Below are 16,974 nucleotides of genomic sequence, written 5' to 3'. Positions count from 1 at the left end.
ACTATCATCAATCTAGCCCTTTATGTAGCTGCATGCTTTTGGCTCAAAACCGGTGCATGATGCCTGCATGTGTGATGTGAGTGCCACGCGGTTATGCGTCGCAGTAATCCCTTTGTCACATGTCATCAGGCTCATCAGCGCCAAACTTCGGTGAATGGATCACTACCTTCCTCTCAGAGGGAGGCTCGAGCCCCCTGTGATGGCATCGATGTGATCCTGGCCGGGATTCGTACTTCGACCTCTGTTGCTTCCACCATCGTCAAACATTCCTCTTTCCTTGGCCCATGCGTTTACGACTAAAGATATGGTGGGCAAGTACCTCGTTTTTATGGTTCGCAGAGGGAACTGCACTGCGAGGCGTGACACTCCAAGCAGCTGAGACCAACCTTGACAAAGTGGACGCCTATTGTCAAACCTTGCCAGATCGTGGTAGGTCTCAGGACAAAGAGATGAGCTCGGAAGCTGCCTTGGAAATTTGATAAGCAGCAGGTCGCCGAGAATCGTCATTGCAGGACACGAAAGCGAGCCATAATGTTGTTCACACGCAATGTCATCGCCACCACTCTTTCAATGCTGGCAAGCGATCTGGTACCCTTTGTCTGCGGCCACGCATGAATTTCGTGCAGCCGTGTTTCCCGTGATCATCTCGTGATAAGTATGTGACAAGCAAGAGCATGCGAAAAGAAGCCCATTTGTCTCAACGCCTCTGACACGGACCTCTTTGAGTGCATTCATTTGCTCTTAAAAAGACAGCCCGTTTTTCTTGTGACAAAGTGAATGTGGCACTGACCGAGTGAAGCTGGCAAACAATCTGAATGCAAGCTTAAAGCCTCTTAGCATCACGTCCCATCTATCTTCCCGACCTTCCTCCATTATACGAACTCAGCCTTTGACAGAAGTCAGCCTTCGACAGTCACTCTACCCCTCCCTTCGCGCCTCAACAATATGCCAGACTCTGACTCTCTGGGTTCCGCACAGCGATCGTCTATCGTGACTGACGCCTCCGGAAAGCCGGCAACTCAAAATCCAGAACGCTCCATTGACAACGCGGTCGAGAGAGCTCTCGCCTACGATTGCTTCACACTCAGCAAGATCTTCAACATGTCGTTAGGTAGCGTCCTGCTCATCGAGGTCACTCCAAATTCCAGCTGTGGGCGGGAGCACTGTATCTTCCGTTCTGCCTTCCTTCAACACTAGCCAGGAGAGCACCGAGAGAGGCGGCCAGAACGTTGTTACGCTGGAAGCGGCATGCGAGCGTGTCCGATCGACATCTCTTTTGGTTTATGGCTGTTCAATGGATCGGAATTTTGAACAGCCCTTAAGGGGCAAGCAACTGGATGACGGCAGATAAGTGACGGCCTGACAGCTTGTCAATAGCGAATGATCACCAAAGATCCGGCGCACGAATCGCTCTTAGTCTCAACATCACCTCTCAAGCATAGAAGCGGGCGAGGTTTCTCACAAGTATGTGCTGAGCGTCCTCAAGTAAGAGGACGAGTTCGTTCACATTGAGACAACCTCTAGACTCGCTGCCTATCAAGCAAGACTGTATAAGATTCTGCAGTGCCCGACTTGAGCATGCAAGGGTACACAGGGGCAGTCGCCCAAGCTGTCTCAACAGAGAAATATGATGAGGCTGCGACAGTCTCAGACCGATCGGCAATGTACGAGGTGCAGGATGGGCTCAGTGCCTCAACTGTCAGAAAGGAGATCAATGTCACGAAGCTCGTCAAATTCAATAGCCTGTGCCCTTTCTTCCTATCTTCCTACACAAGATGATATATAGATGGCTTCTTTCGAGACCAGTATCGTTCTCATTTCAAGCAACCTCACTTTCTACCATCCTTCACCATGTCAGAGCCTAGTACTTCCAACCGCTCCGAAGCGCCACGTCCTAATTCCACTTCGCCTCTACCCCGTTCAATCGTCCCGTCGCAACTCGACCCATCAACGCAATTCGCACAAGAGCTTCACGAACACGTAGCTCGGATAAAAAAGGCCTATTCCAATGATCTCGCCGTTCGCGCAGCCCTCTCTGCTCCAGTTGTCGTATACCAAACCCAATCGTTCTCTCGACAAGCCTCTCGCTTCCTTACGCATCCGATCGAAACGCGACTTGGAACGTGCACCGTTGGAACTGCGATGATTCACACCGGTGTCATCTGGACGGTGTGCTGTCGAACGAACTGGGTGGCAAAGATGGGAAATGAGTGGGTGAATTTGTCGAATGGACCGGTGAGAGCACTGGTGTTCGTCGGGATAACAGCGCACTATCTGGATCCGCCGGTGCAGAAGCGTGATGTAAGGTGGTATTTGCACAAGGCAAATCGGTTTTTCAAGGCGCTTGGCTAAGAAGCTGCCAGTATTCCGGTAGCAGCTGTCTAAAGCATTTTCACAATCTTTACAAACGGAAGTACAATTGTCTGCGTACGTGCGGTTGATGCTGTCTGATGAGTACAAGAAAGCATGAGCCCTTTGTCCAGCGGCGAGTGTTGATTTGTCGATGCACAGCTTGACAGCTGGCCAAACTCAATCCCCCCGCATGGCGTCGCGGAAAATTCGCCGGTTGAAACAAAGGAACGCGCAGCAGCAAACTAGCGCACCTGTCCGACTCCTGATCAGTCATAGGATCTGAGATCCCTTTGAACACGTCTAGTCTTCCAGTGAGAAGTCGACACAGAGCTAGAAAGAGGCATATTGGCGTGCATGTGCAGCTGTACCAGCCGACTGCAGGGATCTGAGCGTGATTCGCGCAGCACCTTCTTTGTGATCTGTTAAGAGCTGTCATATAGCTGATCAATTTCCCAGAGCGAGCCAGTGGATTGGAACAGATGCCCTTTGTGGTATGCCAGCTTCTCGACATTTTAGAGGAGCAGCTCTGCAATGCGTCAGACATGAATCGAGTCTGAATCGAGTGTGTTCGAGGTTCACGACGTGTATATATGGAGGCAAGTACGGGCTCAACTCCAAGACAAAACATCGTCAACTCCCGCAAAGGAATATCAAGCAATCAGCCAGGACCAGCTTCCATGAGCGATCAAAGCGTCGAACTAGCCCTCACAGTCCTGTCTCTTCCGACAGCGTCCACTGCACACCCATCCTCGCATCCTTCCCCTCCTCCGCCTCCCGCCTCTCATCAAGACGACTCGTCGCCATCTTCACTCGGCTCGTGGGTCGATCTTCCCTCCATCACAGACTCTGAACACGACAGACGATCGACCCACCAGGACACAGCACCACGTCGTCGTCGGAAAATGAACCGCGGCATCCGTTCCGGTCTCTCAAACCTGCCCACCCCACCCTCGCCATTCGGGACGCAGCTCCAACCCTCCCACCCAGCCACCCCACGCTCAACACCCTACCACCACATCCACCGGTACAACACGCGCTTCACGCCTCGCCCAACGCCTCGTGCGCTCGAAATCGAGAACGACCAACTCCCAAGACCCGATCTGGACGAAGTGTACGATACGTTTCTCTCTGCCGTCGAGTCGTTCAAGCGTCTGGCTGTGGATTGGGGTCGGGTGGCCGCGAACGTGATCACGCATGGTGGGAAGAAGGATTTGACGGGACAGATGATGAAGATCGGGTTGGGTGTGGTGTGCGTGGTGAGACCGGGCTGGGTGTTGGGGGCGATGAATGCTTCGTGGAGGGTGTTGAGGGATCCTTGGAGGTCGTACCACCATGCGGTTTATAGCTTCTTTATTGCTAGTGTGCTGCTCTCGTGATTCTTGATTCTACATACTGTAGGCAGGTGTTCGGCTTGGAATCTGTTGCATCACTTAACGGATTTTATAACAATCAGTGTCATTGCATGCGTGGGGTTCACTCGTCGCTGAGCTCGCTATCCTCGTCATCCTCGCTCTCGTCTTTCTTCTTCTTTTTCTTCGCTTTCGGCTTCTTGTCCGAGTTCTTCGCCCCCTTCTTAGCGGCATGAAGCCTTTCCGCTTCCTCAATCACCCGGTCCGCCCTCTCTAACCACTCCTCCGCCACCTGCCACTCACCCCACTTGGTCCCCCTCAAACTATACAACGCCTGGATCTGCATACTCCACACCTCATGCATCTTGACCATCCCCTGCTTACCCGGAAACGCACTCCCCGCATTCCCCAACGCAGGCGTCTCCAAGATCAACGGAATCCCATTCCACCTCTCATCATTCACAATGTTCCAGAACCCACCCAAGCCGATGTATCCTCTACCGATGTTCGCGTGGCGATCTCGTTTGCAGCCGAGCGGAAATTTGGAGTCGTTCAGATGCCAGGCTCGAACGGTCTGCCATCCGATGGTCGAATCGATGTGCGCTGCGAAGGCGGAGTAAGCGTCGGGGGTTGTGATGTCGTATCCTGCTGCGAAAGCGTGACACGTGTCGAGGCATACACCGACACGAGATCTGTCTGTGACGCGGGAGATGATGGAGGCGAGGTCGGCAAGGGACGAACCGAGGATGGTGTCGTTTTTGGAACCTGCCATGTTCTCGACCAGGATGACGACCGAGGATGTGAGCGAGTGAGCGCGGTTGATGTACGAGGCTACTAGAGCGCATGCATCCGCTTTGGCGGCTCGGATCTCGGACAGCGGTCCGACGTCTGGTGGCTCTTCCCCTGCTGCTGACGCGGCAGTCATGGAGCCAGGGTGGAAGTTGAACAGTCGAACACCGAGTTGCTCGCAGCGTCGAAGGTCGTCGATGAACGCTTCAAAGGATTTCTCGCGTTTGGACTCGTCGGGATTGGCGAGGTTGACGAGGTAGCATCCGTGCGGCACGACGTAGCCATAAGCTTCAGAGTCAGAGATCGAATCAGGATTCTGCTTGATCCCTTGTTCCGTCTTCAGGCTTGAAGGAGAAGGCATGAACATGTGTTCAGCTACACGTTGCTTGAACTGCTCGATTGACGTGTCCGGGATAGGGTTCGACGCCCACTGCATCTTAGGTCGGACAAAGCAGGAAAACGCATTGCCGCCGATCCTGAGCGCATTGAGGGGTGCATTCTCGACACCGCCGGCTGAGCTGATATGTGCGCCGATGAAGAGTCCGCTTCCTCGCCTGTCGCTGCCCTGCTGCTTTCCGTTCGAGAGCAGTTGGTGGGGGGACGGCCGCGAAGGGAAGATTTCGTCCTGGTCAAGCGCTTCCTTCTTCGTCCGTCGCTTCTTGGTTGCAGGTAATTTTGCGTCCAGACTTGGATCCTCGACCTGCTCGCTCTTGACTGCTGCCTCTGCCTCTTCAGTCTTGAGACCTGTCTTTCCACCCGAGCGGCGTCGAGAAGGGCCGGGCGCGGCAACGGGTTCGTTCTCAGGCTCGGCTTTGACCCGTATTCGTTTCGCCGGCGGTGACTTCACTGCACCTTCTGCGGTCGACGCAGACGCAGCCTTCGAGGCAGCTCGCGGACCTGAACTGCCAGAGGCCATGGACTGGCGACTGCTCCTTCTCAACGTGGTTGACGTGACAGCCTCGACGACCGAGGCTATTGCCTTGGACTTGGCAGGCATTACGATCTTGCTAAGTCGAGCAGCGTTGGAAGTGACATCGGCAGTACGTAAGGTAAAGTCGTCAGATCTGTGCTTCTCGCGTCCTGTACACGAGAAGCTTCCCGGCGGTCGAGGATGACAGCCTAATCAACAAGTGTGGAGGCGGACACAAAATTGGAATGTCAAGACCTCATGGTCTAACATCTTTGTTGATTCATTTCCCAGCTCCTGGATCTGAGATTCAAGTCCGCAAGAACAACGAATCGGAAAATCGAACAATCTGACCAGCGAACTTACTTGCAGCCGACAGAGCGGCGCAGCATCAAGGCTGCTTGAGCTTTCGATGCAACCGAAGGCCATGCAGGGAGACATAACAGCATTTCAGAAGCGATACAGCTGTACGCCAAGCTCCGGACACGGAGTTTGTTCAAAAGTCGAAAATCGAGAGAGACAGGCAGCAGAGCGTGTGATTTTGCCAAGCCTCCGCCAAGACCTGGAGCCAAGAGAAACACGAGCAAGTGCAGCAAAACATGGAGAAAATTCTCGTGTTTCTGCGCAGAGGACAGGGCGCGCTTAGCTGCAAAGCTGTTTGTCAAACAGTGCGCCGAGCCGAATCGCCTCGTCTGGATGTCGAGACATGGCTGCCTGTGCCAAGATCGAGCATCTGTGTGGTGGCTCTCTTTACCGAACGTGGTCAGCTGTTTCCGTCGATGGAGTCAGTCTGAATATCATTGAGATCGCAAGAGCGTCTTTCGGAGCGAGACTTGACGAGCTGGAGGAGAGTAGGCAGGCAAACCAGCAGGCATCATCATTGGAGAACGTGCTGAAACGAAAGAGAACCTCTGGTGTGCCGGGTGCGATCTCGGACAACAATGTACCTGTCAAAATAAAGCAAGCCGGGTGCCAAGCCTTTGGGTCGCATCGGCTTACAGCAACCTGTCAGGACCAGAGAGACCCTTTCGATCTTCGCAGATGCCAAACGCCACCCTTCACCCTGTCGATCCCTGCTGCGACACATTGTACACGGGAGCAGAGCGGAGAACCTTCTCCCACATCATCGCGCATTATCCTTCGCCCACAGGAACAGCTGATAAACACTCAAGCCTACCCCTGATGGCTCAGCATTGATCAGAAGAGAGCGTGGCAAACTCCTTGCCGATCCCAGGGCGAGCTCGCGTGGGGCGGGCATGTGTTTGGTTCAGTGAACCGTTCCCCTATCCTGCACAGGTAAAGAGTTTTGGAACCGCAAACCGTAACGACGGATCTTGGCGTGCTTTCGGATTCGAGTCTAGCGAGCAGGCGGGGTGTGATCCGGCGTGCTCTTCTTGCTAAGCTTGGCACAGCCTTGTTTCGCTTCGGCGTTCGCTCCGCCTGGCAGACTCTGTGTGCGGAGAAGTGTATATGATCCCTCCTTAGTCCAGTTCAGCATTCTTTCTGGCGTCCTCCTTTCTGTTCACCACCTGGTTTTCCTTCTTTCTCTCTTTTTCGGTCCAATACCAAACTTGTCGTCAATTCGAGATTCGACAAGAGCAAAGAGGACATCTCACATCATGACCAGAATCACCCTTTCCGTAGCGCTCGTTTCGGCTTTGCTCGCCAGCAGCGTTTCTGCTCAACAGCCTACAGGCACCGGCAACGGTCCCGACCCACGTGCTACCACCGACCTGAACCGCAACCAGCCCACCAAGACGTGGTCGCAATGGCAGCCCAAAGCCACGTACGCCGTTTCGGAGCTTCCGGATCAGTACATGGGTTCCAACCGAATCCAGTCCGGCGAAGGTGGAACTCCCGGTGGTGAGCCCCAGTCGGGTTACAACACGTGCGCTCGCAACACTTGGAACCAGGACTCTCGTTGTCAGACGGCGTACCTCAACTCGCTCGAAGACTTCTGTCTCTGGGGACCTGCCGAGTACGGTACCGTCGGTGAGAAGGAGCGTCAGGGTGTCGCTTACTGCACCACCGATCGACACGGAACGCGTCTCATTCCTGACGGCACCATCGAGGGAGCTCACTTTGTCAGGACGAGGGACTACGTTCAGGTGACCGGTGTGGGTGACTTCACCAGCATTTTGATCCCCGAAGGTGACGATGGAGGAGAGTTCGACCCTCACGGTGCCGACGATCTGGGTAACCCTATCGGAGGTATCCTCTACACCACTGCCAATCCGGCGTCCAACGGCGAACCGTTCTTCATCAGCGAGTGGACCAACTTCATGTCGTACAACCAGTTCTGCATCCGTGCTTGCTGGGGTGAACAGGCGGCTGCCCAGTGCGAGCATATCTACGACGTCATGGGATGCAGGTGGAACATCCCCGCCAACTACGAGCCGGGTGTGTTCGAGACCTGCGACGGTGACATTGCTATGCTCCAAGGTAGGTACGGCAGCTCGACGTTCCGTCAAGGCGACCCCGTCACACCTTCGGCTCACCCCGCTCCCTCGAGCAGCCAGTGCTCGACCGTTCGATCCATCAGCCACGGTTTGCTCGCCGTCGGCGCATCTGCAAGCACCTCGTCCGCCCCCGCCGCTTCGTCCACCGCATCGGGTGCTTCGAGCGCAGCAGCCGCTGCTTCGTCGAGCATGTCCAGAGTCACCAGCGGAGCTGGTGCGGCTGCTACCAGTGTCGGCTCCGGAACCTCCTCCGGCAGCTCCGGTAGCAGCTCCAACACGCAAAACAACGCAGCTTCCGGTGCCACCAGCCTCACCGTCTCGTTCGGTCTCGCCGGTCTCGTCGCCATCGGTGCTGCCGCTTTTGCTCTCTAAGCTCGCACGCGCATAGCGTCTCTTTCTTCCATCCATCTTAGCTCAGAAAACTCCTCCGTTGTAGATAGCCGCATCCATTCTCACACCTTTCGCTTTCTCGCATGGACACTTGTCTTTTTTATCTCTTCTTCAATCTTTTGCATCCTATCATCACCTCTGATGTTTTGTCCACTTTGACTGTAGAGCTGTGGTAAGACACATTGAGTGTACATGCTGGTATCGATTGTCGTTTGTCGTGCACATGATATAGAATACAATGATCTTGAGAGACAGGAAGAGGTCAATCGCTCGCGCCGACATCGACGTGGTTGGCCGAGAGACGATCTTGTACGAGACGAGACCACATTTCGTCGTTGATGGCTTTGGCTTGGTTCAGTTGAGACCGGAGCAGTTTGTTCTCCTTTTGCAGTCTCTCTGCTTCTTGAGCCGTCTGAGCGTTGATAGCCGAGGTGCTCGTCGGCGCGCCCGATGGTGCTTGCGAGGAAGTGAATGAGGACAGCGCTGACCTGGCGAGAAGCTCGTCGGATACGAGATTGCTGTCCCATTCCGGATTGATGAAGCTATCAACGCTGCTTTCATCGAACATGGCTCCGGCGTTGCTACCGGAGATGCGTGTCAAGTATGGCTTGGACAGACGGTCCTCTTCCGACGCCAGCACGTGATGACTGAAGCTGGAGGCAATCGGTCGGACGGGGATGTTGCCGGATGCCCCGGCACCGCTTGCACCGCCCGAACCGTTCATCGAAGATCCAGCGCCAGACGACGAAGAGGTCTCCCAATGCCCGAGCAAGTCTCGAGGCTTGGGAAGGACCACGAGGTTCGTGACGGCGTTCTTGCCCGTGATTGCACTGGCTTTGGCATTGCCGAGCAGCGAGACTGTCCGGAGGATTTGAGAGTTGGATACGTCGATGACGATCAGGTTGCCGGCGAGACCGCCGACGAGGAGCGATGTGGAACTGGCGGAGAGGCACATGCTGGAGATCGGCTCACGGATAGAGATGATGCTGGATCCGTTGGCAGCCGCTCGAGCTGCTGCATCGTTGACAGAGGGGATGCGTTCCGTGGTCGGCCCAGCTGCGGAGCCAAATCCGTAAGCCTCGACGGACGAGACACCTCTGAGCTCTTCGGTGACAAAGTCGAATTGAGAGCCTGAAGTGGCTTGGGTAGTCTCGACCATTCTGCTGGATGTATCGCGCTTGCGGAAGAGATCGATACGATATACGAGATTGTGTGAAGAAGTGGGTGAGGTGGCTGCAAAGAAGAAGCGCTCAGTACAGTCAAGGGCAACCCGGTGTATTGGTTCTTCAAAGACAAAAGTGCTAAGTAGACTTCTTGTTGGAAGATGCCATAGCTTGACGCTTGCGTCACTAGAGCTAGAAAGAATCATGACCTGGTGCGGGAAGCGACCATTCGAGATGTGCAGATCGGTGATGGCAAGATTGTGGTCGGCAAGGGTGCAGTAGGGAGTTGGGTTGTGTTCGGAGCTGGTGATGGAAGAACTGGTCTGGTCATGCGGAGCGAGGAGACCTGCGAGACTCCATACCAGGATTCTTGCATCTTCGGAGCCTGTTACGAGGCCTGCACCGTCCGACGTCCACTTGAGCACAGTGACGGAGCGGTAGTGGGCATCGAAGGAGGCGAGGAGATCGCCCGAAGCAATCTGCCAGAGAAAGATGCGACCGTCGTAGGAGCCGCCCGCTACGAGATCGCCATTTGCAGAGCACGCGATGCAAGAGAGTTTGGATGGTAGGATGATGCGTTGCAGGAGATGGTCACGTTGCCATGAGAAGATGTTGAGCACGGCTTTGTTATTTTCGAGTTGGAGGACGAGACCGCCTGTTCCTGAGATGGCCGGGTTGGGAGACGTCGGAACGATACTGACGGAATGGAAAGCGGGATCCGAGACGCCTTTGAAAGTGAAAAGAGCCGAGGTGGAAGAAGGGGCGGCAACGGTGGTGAGGCCCATGGATCCGACCAGCGACGAGGAGGATGCCGTAGAGTAGAGCAAGCACTCTGTCGCAAAGAGCGATGCAGCCGATGAAGACGACGCCATGGTTGCGAGACAGTGAGCTCAGAACCAGCGAGCCGAAGGATCACGATGATAGGGTTGCGGTTGAACGCGTTGACAAAGTGCGGATGCTACATTCTATTTTTCGCTGCTCAAGAAGAAAGCAAGAAGAGCACTTCAAAATTCTCAGTGTGGAGCATGCTCGGATGTCGGCCAGAAGTTTTGGCAAAGCAGCGAATCGGGGTGCCTACGATTCACAAAGATCGGCGATCCTGCTCATCAAGCTCAAACCGCATTTTCTCATACGAACGATTATGGTGACTAAAATGTTGCCCTCTTGATGCTTTAGATGTGAAGCGCAGGTCCAGATCGAGACAAGATGAGACTCAGGTATATCATCCCTATCGGCCCTAATTCGAGCCAAGCTATGGAATGTATGAGTGACTCGCTGTCGAAAGCTCAAAGCAGGAGAGGAACCAGTCGCGTGAGACTGCCTGCACTCCAAGTGTTGCTGCACTGCACTGTGCTGTGCTGTGGCAAAGTCATTGAGGGCGTGGGGAGAGGAAATTAATTAATTCAATTCGACTGGTGGCCAAGTCTTGAAGATAAGCTTGACGAGCAGGAAAATAGCCACGGGATGGGCGGATTTTCAAAGAAATTGGCGTGGCGGGTGGATCAGAAGAAGAGGGGAAAGCAGGAAAAGGGTCAGTCAAAATCCTATATGCACGTTTCTGGTTGGTCGAGAAGATCTCGCTCGAGGTGCATCAAACTAACTCAGCTGGCCACAGCGGCAAAGCTTCGCGAGTCATCGAATCCAACCAGTCCGTAAGGGCCTGTCAAAATCCAAATGTCGGAAGATCCATTTAGTTGATCAGCTCCGCACGCCCTTGCTGCCTCCGCTCGTCCAACACCCGAATACCTTGGCTCGCTGCTCAGCAAACGCCACTTGGCTTCTTCCTTCCACCAAACCTCACTCTCGTGACCAAGAAAAGGTTTCGCATACTCTGTTCGGCCCTTGTCTCACATCTCCATTAGCATCCAACACACTCGAATAGCTTAGCAAACATGTGTGGCATTCTCGGATGTATCCACCATCCCGACGCTCCGGCGTATCGCAGCAAGATGCTCAACATGTCGCGTTGCATTCGTCACCGTGGTCCCGACTGGTCCGGCTGTGTCGTCACACAGGAGGAAGGCTCCAAAGGCTCCATTCTCTGCCACGAGCGTTTGGCCATCGTCGGTATCTCGACAGGTGCTCAACCCCTCGTCTCCACCGACGGCAAGCTCATCCTCGCCGTCAACGGTGAGATCTACAACCACAGGCAGCTCCGCAAGAGCCTCAAGGACCAGAACGCAGAATTCAAGACAGAGTCCGATTGCGAGGTTATCTTGCACCTCTACCGCGAGCACGGCTCCGACTTTGTCAAGATGCTCGACGGCATGTTCTCCTTCATCTTGCTAGACACCACCACCACCCCACACCGAGTCATCGCTGCTCGCGATCCCATCGGTATCACCACATTGTACCAGGGCGCTTCCTACAAGTACCCTGGTGCCATCTACTTTTCCTCCGAGCTTAAGGCCATCCACGAGGAGTGCGACCGCATCCGATCTTTCCCTCCCGGCCACTTTTACGACTCGTCCCTCCCCGAAGGTAAGGAGACCGTCCGCTACTACAACCCCAACTGGCTCGATGGCGATGCAGAGGGTGCCGAGATCCCCGCCAACCCCACCGACCTCAAGCAGATCCGCGAAGCACTCGAAAAGGCCGTCCGCAAGCGTCTCATGTCCGAGGTCCCCTACGGTGTGCTCTTGTCCGGCGGTCTCGACTCGTCGCTCATCGCCTCGATCGCCGCGAGAGAGACCGACAAGATGGCCGATCTTCAGCGCAAGCAGTGGGAGGAGCGACAGGCCCGCCGCGCGCGCGGCTTGACCACCCCGGCTGGCGATGCCAACGGTACCAAGCTCCCCGTAGGCCTCGACGAGGATGCCGACAACGAAGTCGAGAACCTTGCCGCTTGGCCACGACTCCACTCCTTCTCCATCGGCCTTCCCGGCTCGCCCGACTTGCTGGCCGCCCGCAAAGCAGCACAATTCCTCGGAACCGTCCACCACGAGTACACCTTCACCGTTCAGGAGGGTCTCGACGCCATCGCCGACGTCATCTTCCACCTCGAGACCTACGATGTCACCACCGTTCGCGCCTCTACCCCCATGTACCTGCTCTCGCGCAAGATCAAGGCCATGGGTGTCAAGATGGTTCTCTCCGGTGAGGGCTCCGACGAGATCTTTGGTGGCTACCTCTACTTCCACGCTGCGCCCGACAAGACCTCGTTCCACCAGGAGTGCGTTCGCCGTGTCAAGAACCTCCACACCGCCGACTGCCTGCGTGCCAACAAGAGCACAATGGCATGGGGTCTCGAGGCTCGTGTCCCCTTCCTCGACAAGGCCTTCCTCGACGTTGCCATGAACACCGACGCTGCCGACAAGATGTTCAGCAAGGGTTCGCTCCAACAAGTCGATGCCGACGGCCGTCCCCGCATGGAGAAGTACATCCTGCGAAAGGCGTTCGACGTCATCCCCGACGACGTCGAGGCTGGCGGCGACGGTACCGGCAGCATGCTCTCCTCCTCCGCGCCTCGCAAGCCCTACCTCCCCGAAGACATCCTCTGGCGTCAAAAGGAGCAGTTCTCCGACGGCGTCGGTTACTCCTGGATCGACGGCATCAAGGATCACGCCGAAAAGGCCATCTCGGACGAAAAGTTCGCCGAACGCGCCAAACGCTACCCGATGGACACCCCGGACACAAAGGAGGCCTACATGATCCGCGAGATCTTCGAGAGCTGGTTCCCCTCGGACGCCGCCGCTTCCACCGCCGTGCGCTGGATCCCAAGAGCCGACTGGGGCTGTGCTGCCGACCCCTCGGGACGTGCCGTCAAGATCCACGAATCGGCCTACTCTGCCGACGAGTAAGAAAAACTCAAAAACCGCCCACAGTTTCCCTTAATGCTACTTGTTGCTCTCTCAGTCACCTTGTTTCGTTTGTGCGCAGAGGCCTGAGTTCTTTTCATTCGGTCACTCGAAAGACACAGCTGAGTCCGTCAGATCACCGAGAACACGCTCCCAACCCGCACACACGACTCTTCTCCTCCCAACCCCACAACGCACTTCTCACTCGCACATACATCAGCCAAACGCTATCCAACTTCAGAACCTTGACACAATACATACATACAAATGCATCCCTTCCCCTTCCAACCTTCCATCACTGCCCTGGTTCAAACTGACTCTCACCCAGCGCGACCCAACTTGTCCCCAACGTCGAACCTGACCCCCTCTCCCCCTCCTTCTCCCTCTCCTCGTTCTCGGAGACATACGCCTCACGGCTGCTAGCCCCACTGCTGCTCGGTGGACCGGTCCAAGGCTCCCGCCCAAAATGGGTCGGCATGGTCGTGCTGGATCTTCCGTCATTCAGTCCAGGGTTCGAGGCCGACAGATCCGCGGAGGAAGCATGCATCGGTTGGGTGGATCCAAAGTAGGGACTGTGAGTGTTGGAGATGCCGCTCTCTTCATAAGCGTCTGCGTCAGCATCGTTGTCGCCGTAGGCGGACGACGGGACACTGCTGGGGATGCCAGATCCGGCTCCGGATGAACGCTCGCTCTCGGGCAGACTCTGTGCATCCGAGTCTCGAATCTCGTATCCCAAAGGGCTCGGACGCTTGGCGAGAGAGGCCCTCGAATGAGCTGCCGATGCCGGTCCAGGCCCGGGACCAGCAATGGGTCGTTTACCCGCGGCTGGTCGCGACTTGGCCTGCTCACCTCTAGCGTCAGAGGTCTTGCCCCAGTTCCGTGGAAGGTAGGCATGCTCGGCTCTACCAACAAGGCCGGCTCTGCGCAGCGACAGCTGCCTCCTCAGGGCAAGCGCGAAATCGACAATGCCCGTAGGTACGATGGTGAGCAGCACTTGACTGACGGTCAGCCAGTATGCGGAGAGCGTGTGCGTGCCCACCGTGTAGCTTGGGCGAAGTCTTCGCCTGGTGCTGAGCAACAGATCCGACACCTTGTTCAGCACGGGCGCCGAGTTGGGCGACTTGTGATGCCACAGAGATCCCAACGACGACGATGGTGATCTGCCGAAGGAAGGTCGAGACGGCGACTTGAGCGAGCCACTCTCGCTCAGTGAGCTGGTCGCGGGATTGGTAGCTTGAGCATTCGTGGGCGTCGCGGGATCGCCCAACACGGATCCCGAATTGACCTCGACCATTGTGACGCGAACGTCCCTCTGCTTCAGGTTGGAACGTGAGCTCGAAGCCCTTCGCGATGCTGATCCGCTGCCCGAGAAGCCGCTCAGAGCAGAGGGTATCTTGCTGTTGCTTGCCGTCTTGGAGTGGAAAGAATCTTCCTCGCATTCACGTCGAAGCGCCTGTACGCCGGCAGCAACACTCTGTGCGATGACGGAGTACATCGCTTGGCGGGGCAGAGCGGTGCGGGATGCCGGGCTGGAAATGAGCGTTACGACGGTTGCAGGATCCGACTCAGCCGTGTCGTCGGCGCGGTTCGGCAGCGCCCTCAGCATTGGAATGAGCGCTCCAAGCACGCACAAGCTGGCCACGACGTGGCGGTCGAGCAGCTCGGAGGAGGGGGAGGGTGCAAGTTTGGTGATGGGCACGCCGAGCAAAGAGGCTGAAGCTGAAGCAGATAGGCTGCGTGAAAGGCTAGGGTCGTCCTCGGGCGCCACAAAGCTGAGCGCGTTCACCACACCGGCTATGCTGATGTTCTCGCCTGGTCGGGCGTAGGGGTCACCTGCACTGGTGAGCGGGAAGCGCAGGCTGAGGGCAGAAGAAAGCGCCCTGACGAAGGGCTGCAAGGAGCCCGAAGGGTCGTCGACGTCGAAAATGAGTGCTTTGACGTACCCGCGAGAACTTGGCGGAATCAGATTTTCAAACTGTGCCAAGGCAGCCGAAGAGGATACGGATGCGAGCACAACGAAACCTTGGCCGGAGAAGTGCAGAGCGAGAGAGCGGCCCAGAGGTGTGTCGGCACCGAGCACGATGACAGCTTCTCTGCGGATGCCGTTCTTGAGGCGAACTTGGCGTGTGCGACCTCGACCGACCACTTGCTTCCTTCCGAGGTAGGGCAGAGCAATGTAACCGCCGTGATAAGCGTAACTGGTACCCAATCCGACGACCAAAAGACCGCCGGCGAAGCTCAGTGCGGTGCGATGGTCTCGAGTCCAACCTTGAACCAGCTGCAAATTCGTCGGAGGCGGAGGCGGCGGCGTCACCAATGGCGGTGCAGGGACTGGTGAGACTAGCTCCGTTACTTTGCCTGTGAAGCTGTCCAAGGACGGAAGCGAGGGAAGGTCGGGGATGGGAGGACCATATTTGTTGAGCTGCTCGTAGAGGATCTGATAGTACTCCTGCACGGAGACAGAGACCTTGTGCGGCAGCTCTTGCAGGTTGCGAGGGAGATTGTCCTCGATGAAGTTTTCGAGATCGGTCAAGGACGGCATGGCGAGGATATACGGCTATCTAAGGTGTGAGAAGTGGTCAGACGTTTTCGTAGAGATGCGCCCTCGGCAGAGATCTTTCGAGTGATGTCCGTGATTGACCACCCAATCGTGTTGCTGCTGGCGAGCTCGCCAGTTCCGAAGCAGGCGGATCAAATAAGCCACGGTTAGATTGGTGAGCCTTGATGAGTGCCTTGTCGGTGCTCGACGACTGGTTTGCAGACGCTCGCTCTGGTCAACGACGAGACTGATCGTCAAGTGTGCGATTGCAGATTGCAGAGAGGAAACCTCGCAGATGTGGAGAAAGGAGTCAAGATCGATGTTAGGGATGACGAGGGTGTTGGTGTCAAGAGCGATAGCAAACACACCAAGCAGAAAGGTCTGGTAGTGGAGCAAATCGAGCCACGCTACGCTCTCAACGCAAGACACCAACGATGCACACTGATAAGTTAGCCGCAAGCAAGCTCAGTGGGACGCGCGCCAAAGTCACCGTGCATCGACTGCGCTCGAATGAGAGTGTCAGACGAGCACTCTGCTTTGCCATTCACGCCACTGGAGCAGTGTCGACGCGGCAAAGGTCCCAAAAAAAGAGGCGAAACGGAATCAAGGGTCCTTGCATCACGCAACTTTTTTGTCTCCAGGTTCTTGATCAGCGAAAACAAAGTGAGGCGGACCGCCAGTGTGAGCCCTCGCCAGGGGTAAACGCTCAATCAGATGCTGGCCGCTCTGAAGCTGCTCAGGTGCCGCGGATTTGCCTCTATCATCCAACCGGCTTTCAGACGAGGTCAAGCAGCGGTTACTGGAGCGTGTCGATCTACGGACAAGCAACGTCACACTCGCAAGATTTCTTTCATTTCGCTGCAAGTGTGGCTCCAAGTGCGGGCGGGTTCGGCGGTCTCCGAACACTCAAAGCGCTACCCGCAGATCCGTGAGCTTGTTCGCCAGGCATGTTCACACGCTTTTGTTCGGACCAAGAGCGCTGTATCGGGAGAGCCGTCTGGTCTGCTCACCCCGATAGGTCTGCACCCGACTCACAGCCTGCAGCACAACACAACCTCGAGCATCAAAGATACGAGCAATCGACGGAATCTATTAGGCAAGGTGAATGAAAACTCGGAACGACAATGACTAGGATGAGGGCAGGGTGCCAATGGCACAAATTTACATACGAGACCGTGAACAGTACGGTAGACAGGTATCGGTATGGTGCTGCCAGTGCCGGGCAGAAC

At 56.0% G+C, this 16,974-nt stretch overlaps 8 protein-coding genes across 8 annotated transcripts; 4 read left to right on the top strand and 4 right to left on the bottom strand.

Moving 5' to 3' along the window:
* Positions 1-945: 945 nt before the first annotated feature.
* Positions 946-1,197, top strand: PHSY_003169 (hypothetical protein; the record flags this gene model as incomplete). Its single annotated transcript, XM_012333790.1, has 1 exon — positions 946-1,197. One exon carries the CDS (start codon positions 946-948, stop codon positions 1,195-1,197), a length of 252 nt encoding a protein of 83 aa, XP_012189180.1.
* A 750-nt stretch (positions 1,198-1,947) lies between these two features.
* On the bottom strand, positions 1,948-3,309 carry PHSY_003168 (esterase; the record flags this gene model as incomplete). The annotated part of the gene is made up of 3 exons (XM_012333789.1): positions 1,948-2,443; positions 2,604-2,682; positions 3,225-3,309. The coding sequence occupies 3 exons, from the start codon at positions 3,307-3,309 to the stop codon at positions 1,948-1,950; spliced, it is 660 nt and encodes a 219-aa protein (XP_012189179.1).
* Positions 3,310-3,825: 516 nt separating this feature from the next.
* PHSY_003167 (DNA lyase) lies at positions 3,826-6,388 on the bottom strand (the record flags this gene model as incomplete). The annotated part of the gene is made up of 2 exons (XM_012333788.1): positions 3,826-5,570; positions 6,307-6,388. 2 exons carry the CDS (start codon positions 6,386-6,388, stop codon positions 3,826-3,828), a joined length of 1,827 nt encoding a protein of 608 aa, XP_012189178.1.
* A 628-nt stretch (positions 6,389-7,016) lies between these two features.
* On the top strand, positions 7,017-8,228 carry PHSY_003166 (macrophage activating glycoprotein; the record flags this gene model as incomplete). Its single annotated transcript, XM_012333787.1, has 1 exon — positions 7,017-8,228. The coding sequence occupies one exon, from the start codon at positions 7,017-7,019 to the stop codon at positions 8,226-8,228; it is 1,212 nt and encodes a 403-aa protein (XP_012189177.1).
* A 280-nt stretch (positions 8,229-8,508) lies between these two features.
* Positions 8,509-10,281, bottom strand: PHSY_003165 (hypothetical protein; the record flags this gene model as incomplete). Its single annotated transcript, XM_012333786.1, has 1 exon — positions 8,509-10,281. One exon carries the CDS (start codon positions 10,279-10,281, stop codon positions 8,509-8,511), a length of 1,773 nt encoding a protein of 590 aa, XP_012189176.1.
* A 1,077-nt stretch (positions 10,282-11,358) lies between these two features.
* Positions 11,359-13,209, top strand: PHSY_003164 (asparagine synthetase; the record flags this gene model as incomplete). Its single annotated transcript, XM_012333785.1, has 1 exon — positions 11,359-13,209. One exon carries the CDS (start codon positions 11,359-11,361, stop codon positions 13,207-13,209), a length of 1,851 nt encoding a protein of 616 aa, XP_012189175.1.
* A 292-nt stretch (positions 13,210-13,501) lies between these two features.
* On the bottom strand, positions 13,502-15,748 carry PHSY_003163 (hypothetical protein; the record flags this gene model as incomplete). Its single annotated transcript, XM_012333784.1, has 1 exon — positions 13,502-15,748. The coding sequence occupies one exon, from the start codon at positions 15,746-15,748 to the stop codon at positions 13,502-13,504; it is 2,247 nt and encodes a 748-aa protein (XP_012189174.1).
* Positions 15,749-16,459: 711 nt separating this feature from the next.
* PHSY_003162 (transcriptional activator protein) lies at positions 16,460-16,873 on the top strand (the record flags this gene model as incomplete). The annotated part of the gene is made up of 1 exon (XM_012333783.1): positions 16,460-16,873. The coding sequence occupies one exon, from the start codon at positions 16,460-16,462 to the stop codon at positions 16,871-16,873; it is 414 nt and encodes a 137-aa protein (XP_012189173.1).
* Positions 16,874-16,974: the final 101 nt, after the last annotated feature.

This window comes from Pseudozyma hubeiensis (assembly GCF_000403515.1).
Source record: "Pseudozyma hubeiensis SY62 DNA, scaffold: PHS32, whole genome shotgun sequence".
Classification (NCBI taxonomy): Eukaryota; Fungi; Basidiomycota; class Ustilaginomycetes; order Ustilaginales; family Ustilaginaceae; genus Pseudozyma; species Pseudozyma hubeiensis.
Note: the sequence above shows the minus strand (reverse complement) of the source record. Positions and strands in the feature narration are given on the sequence as shown.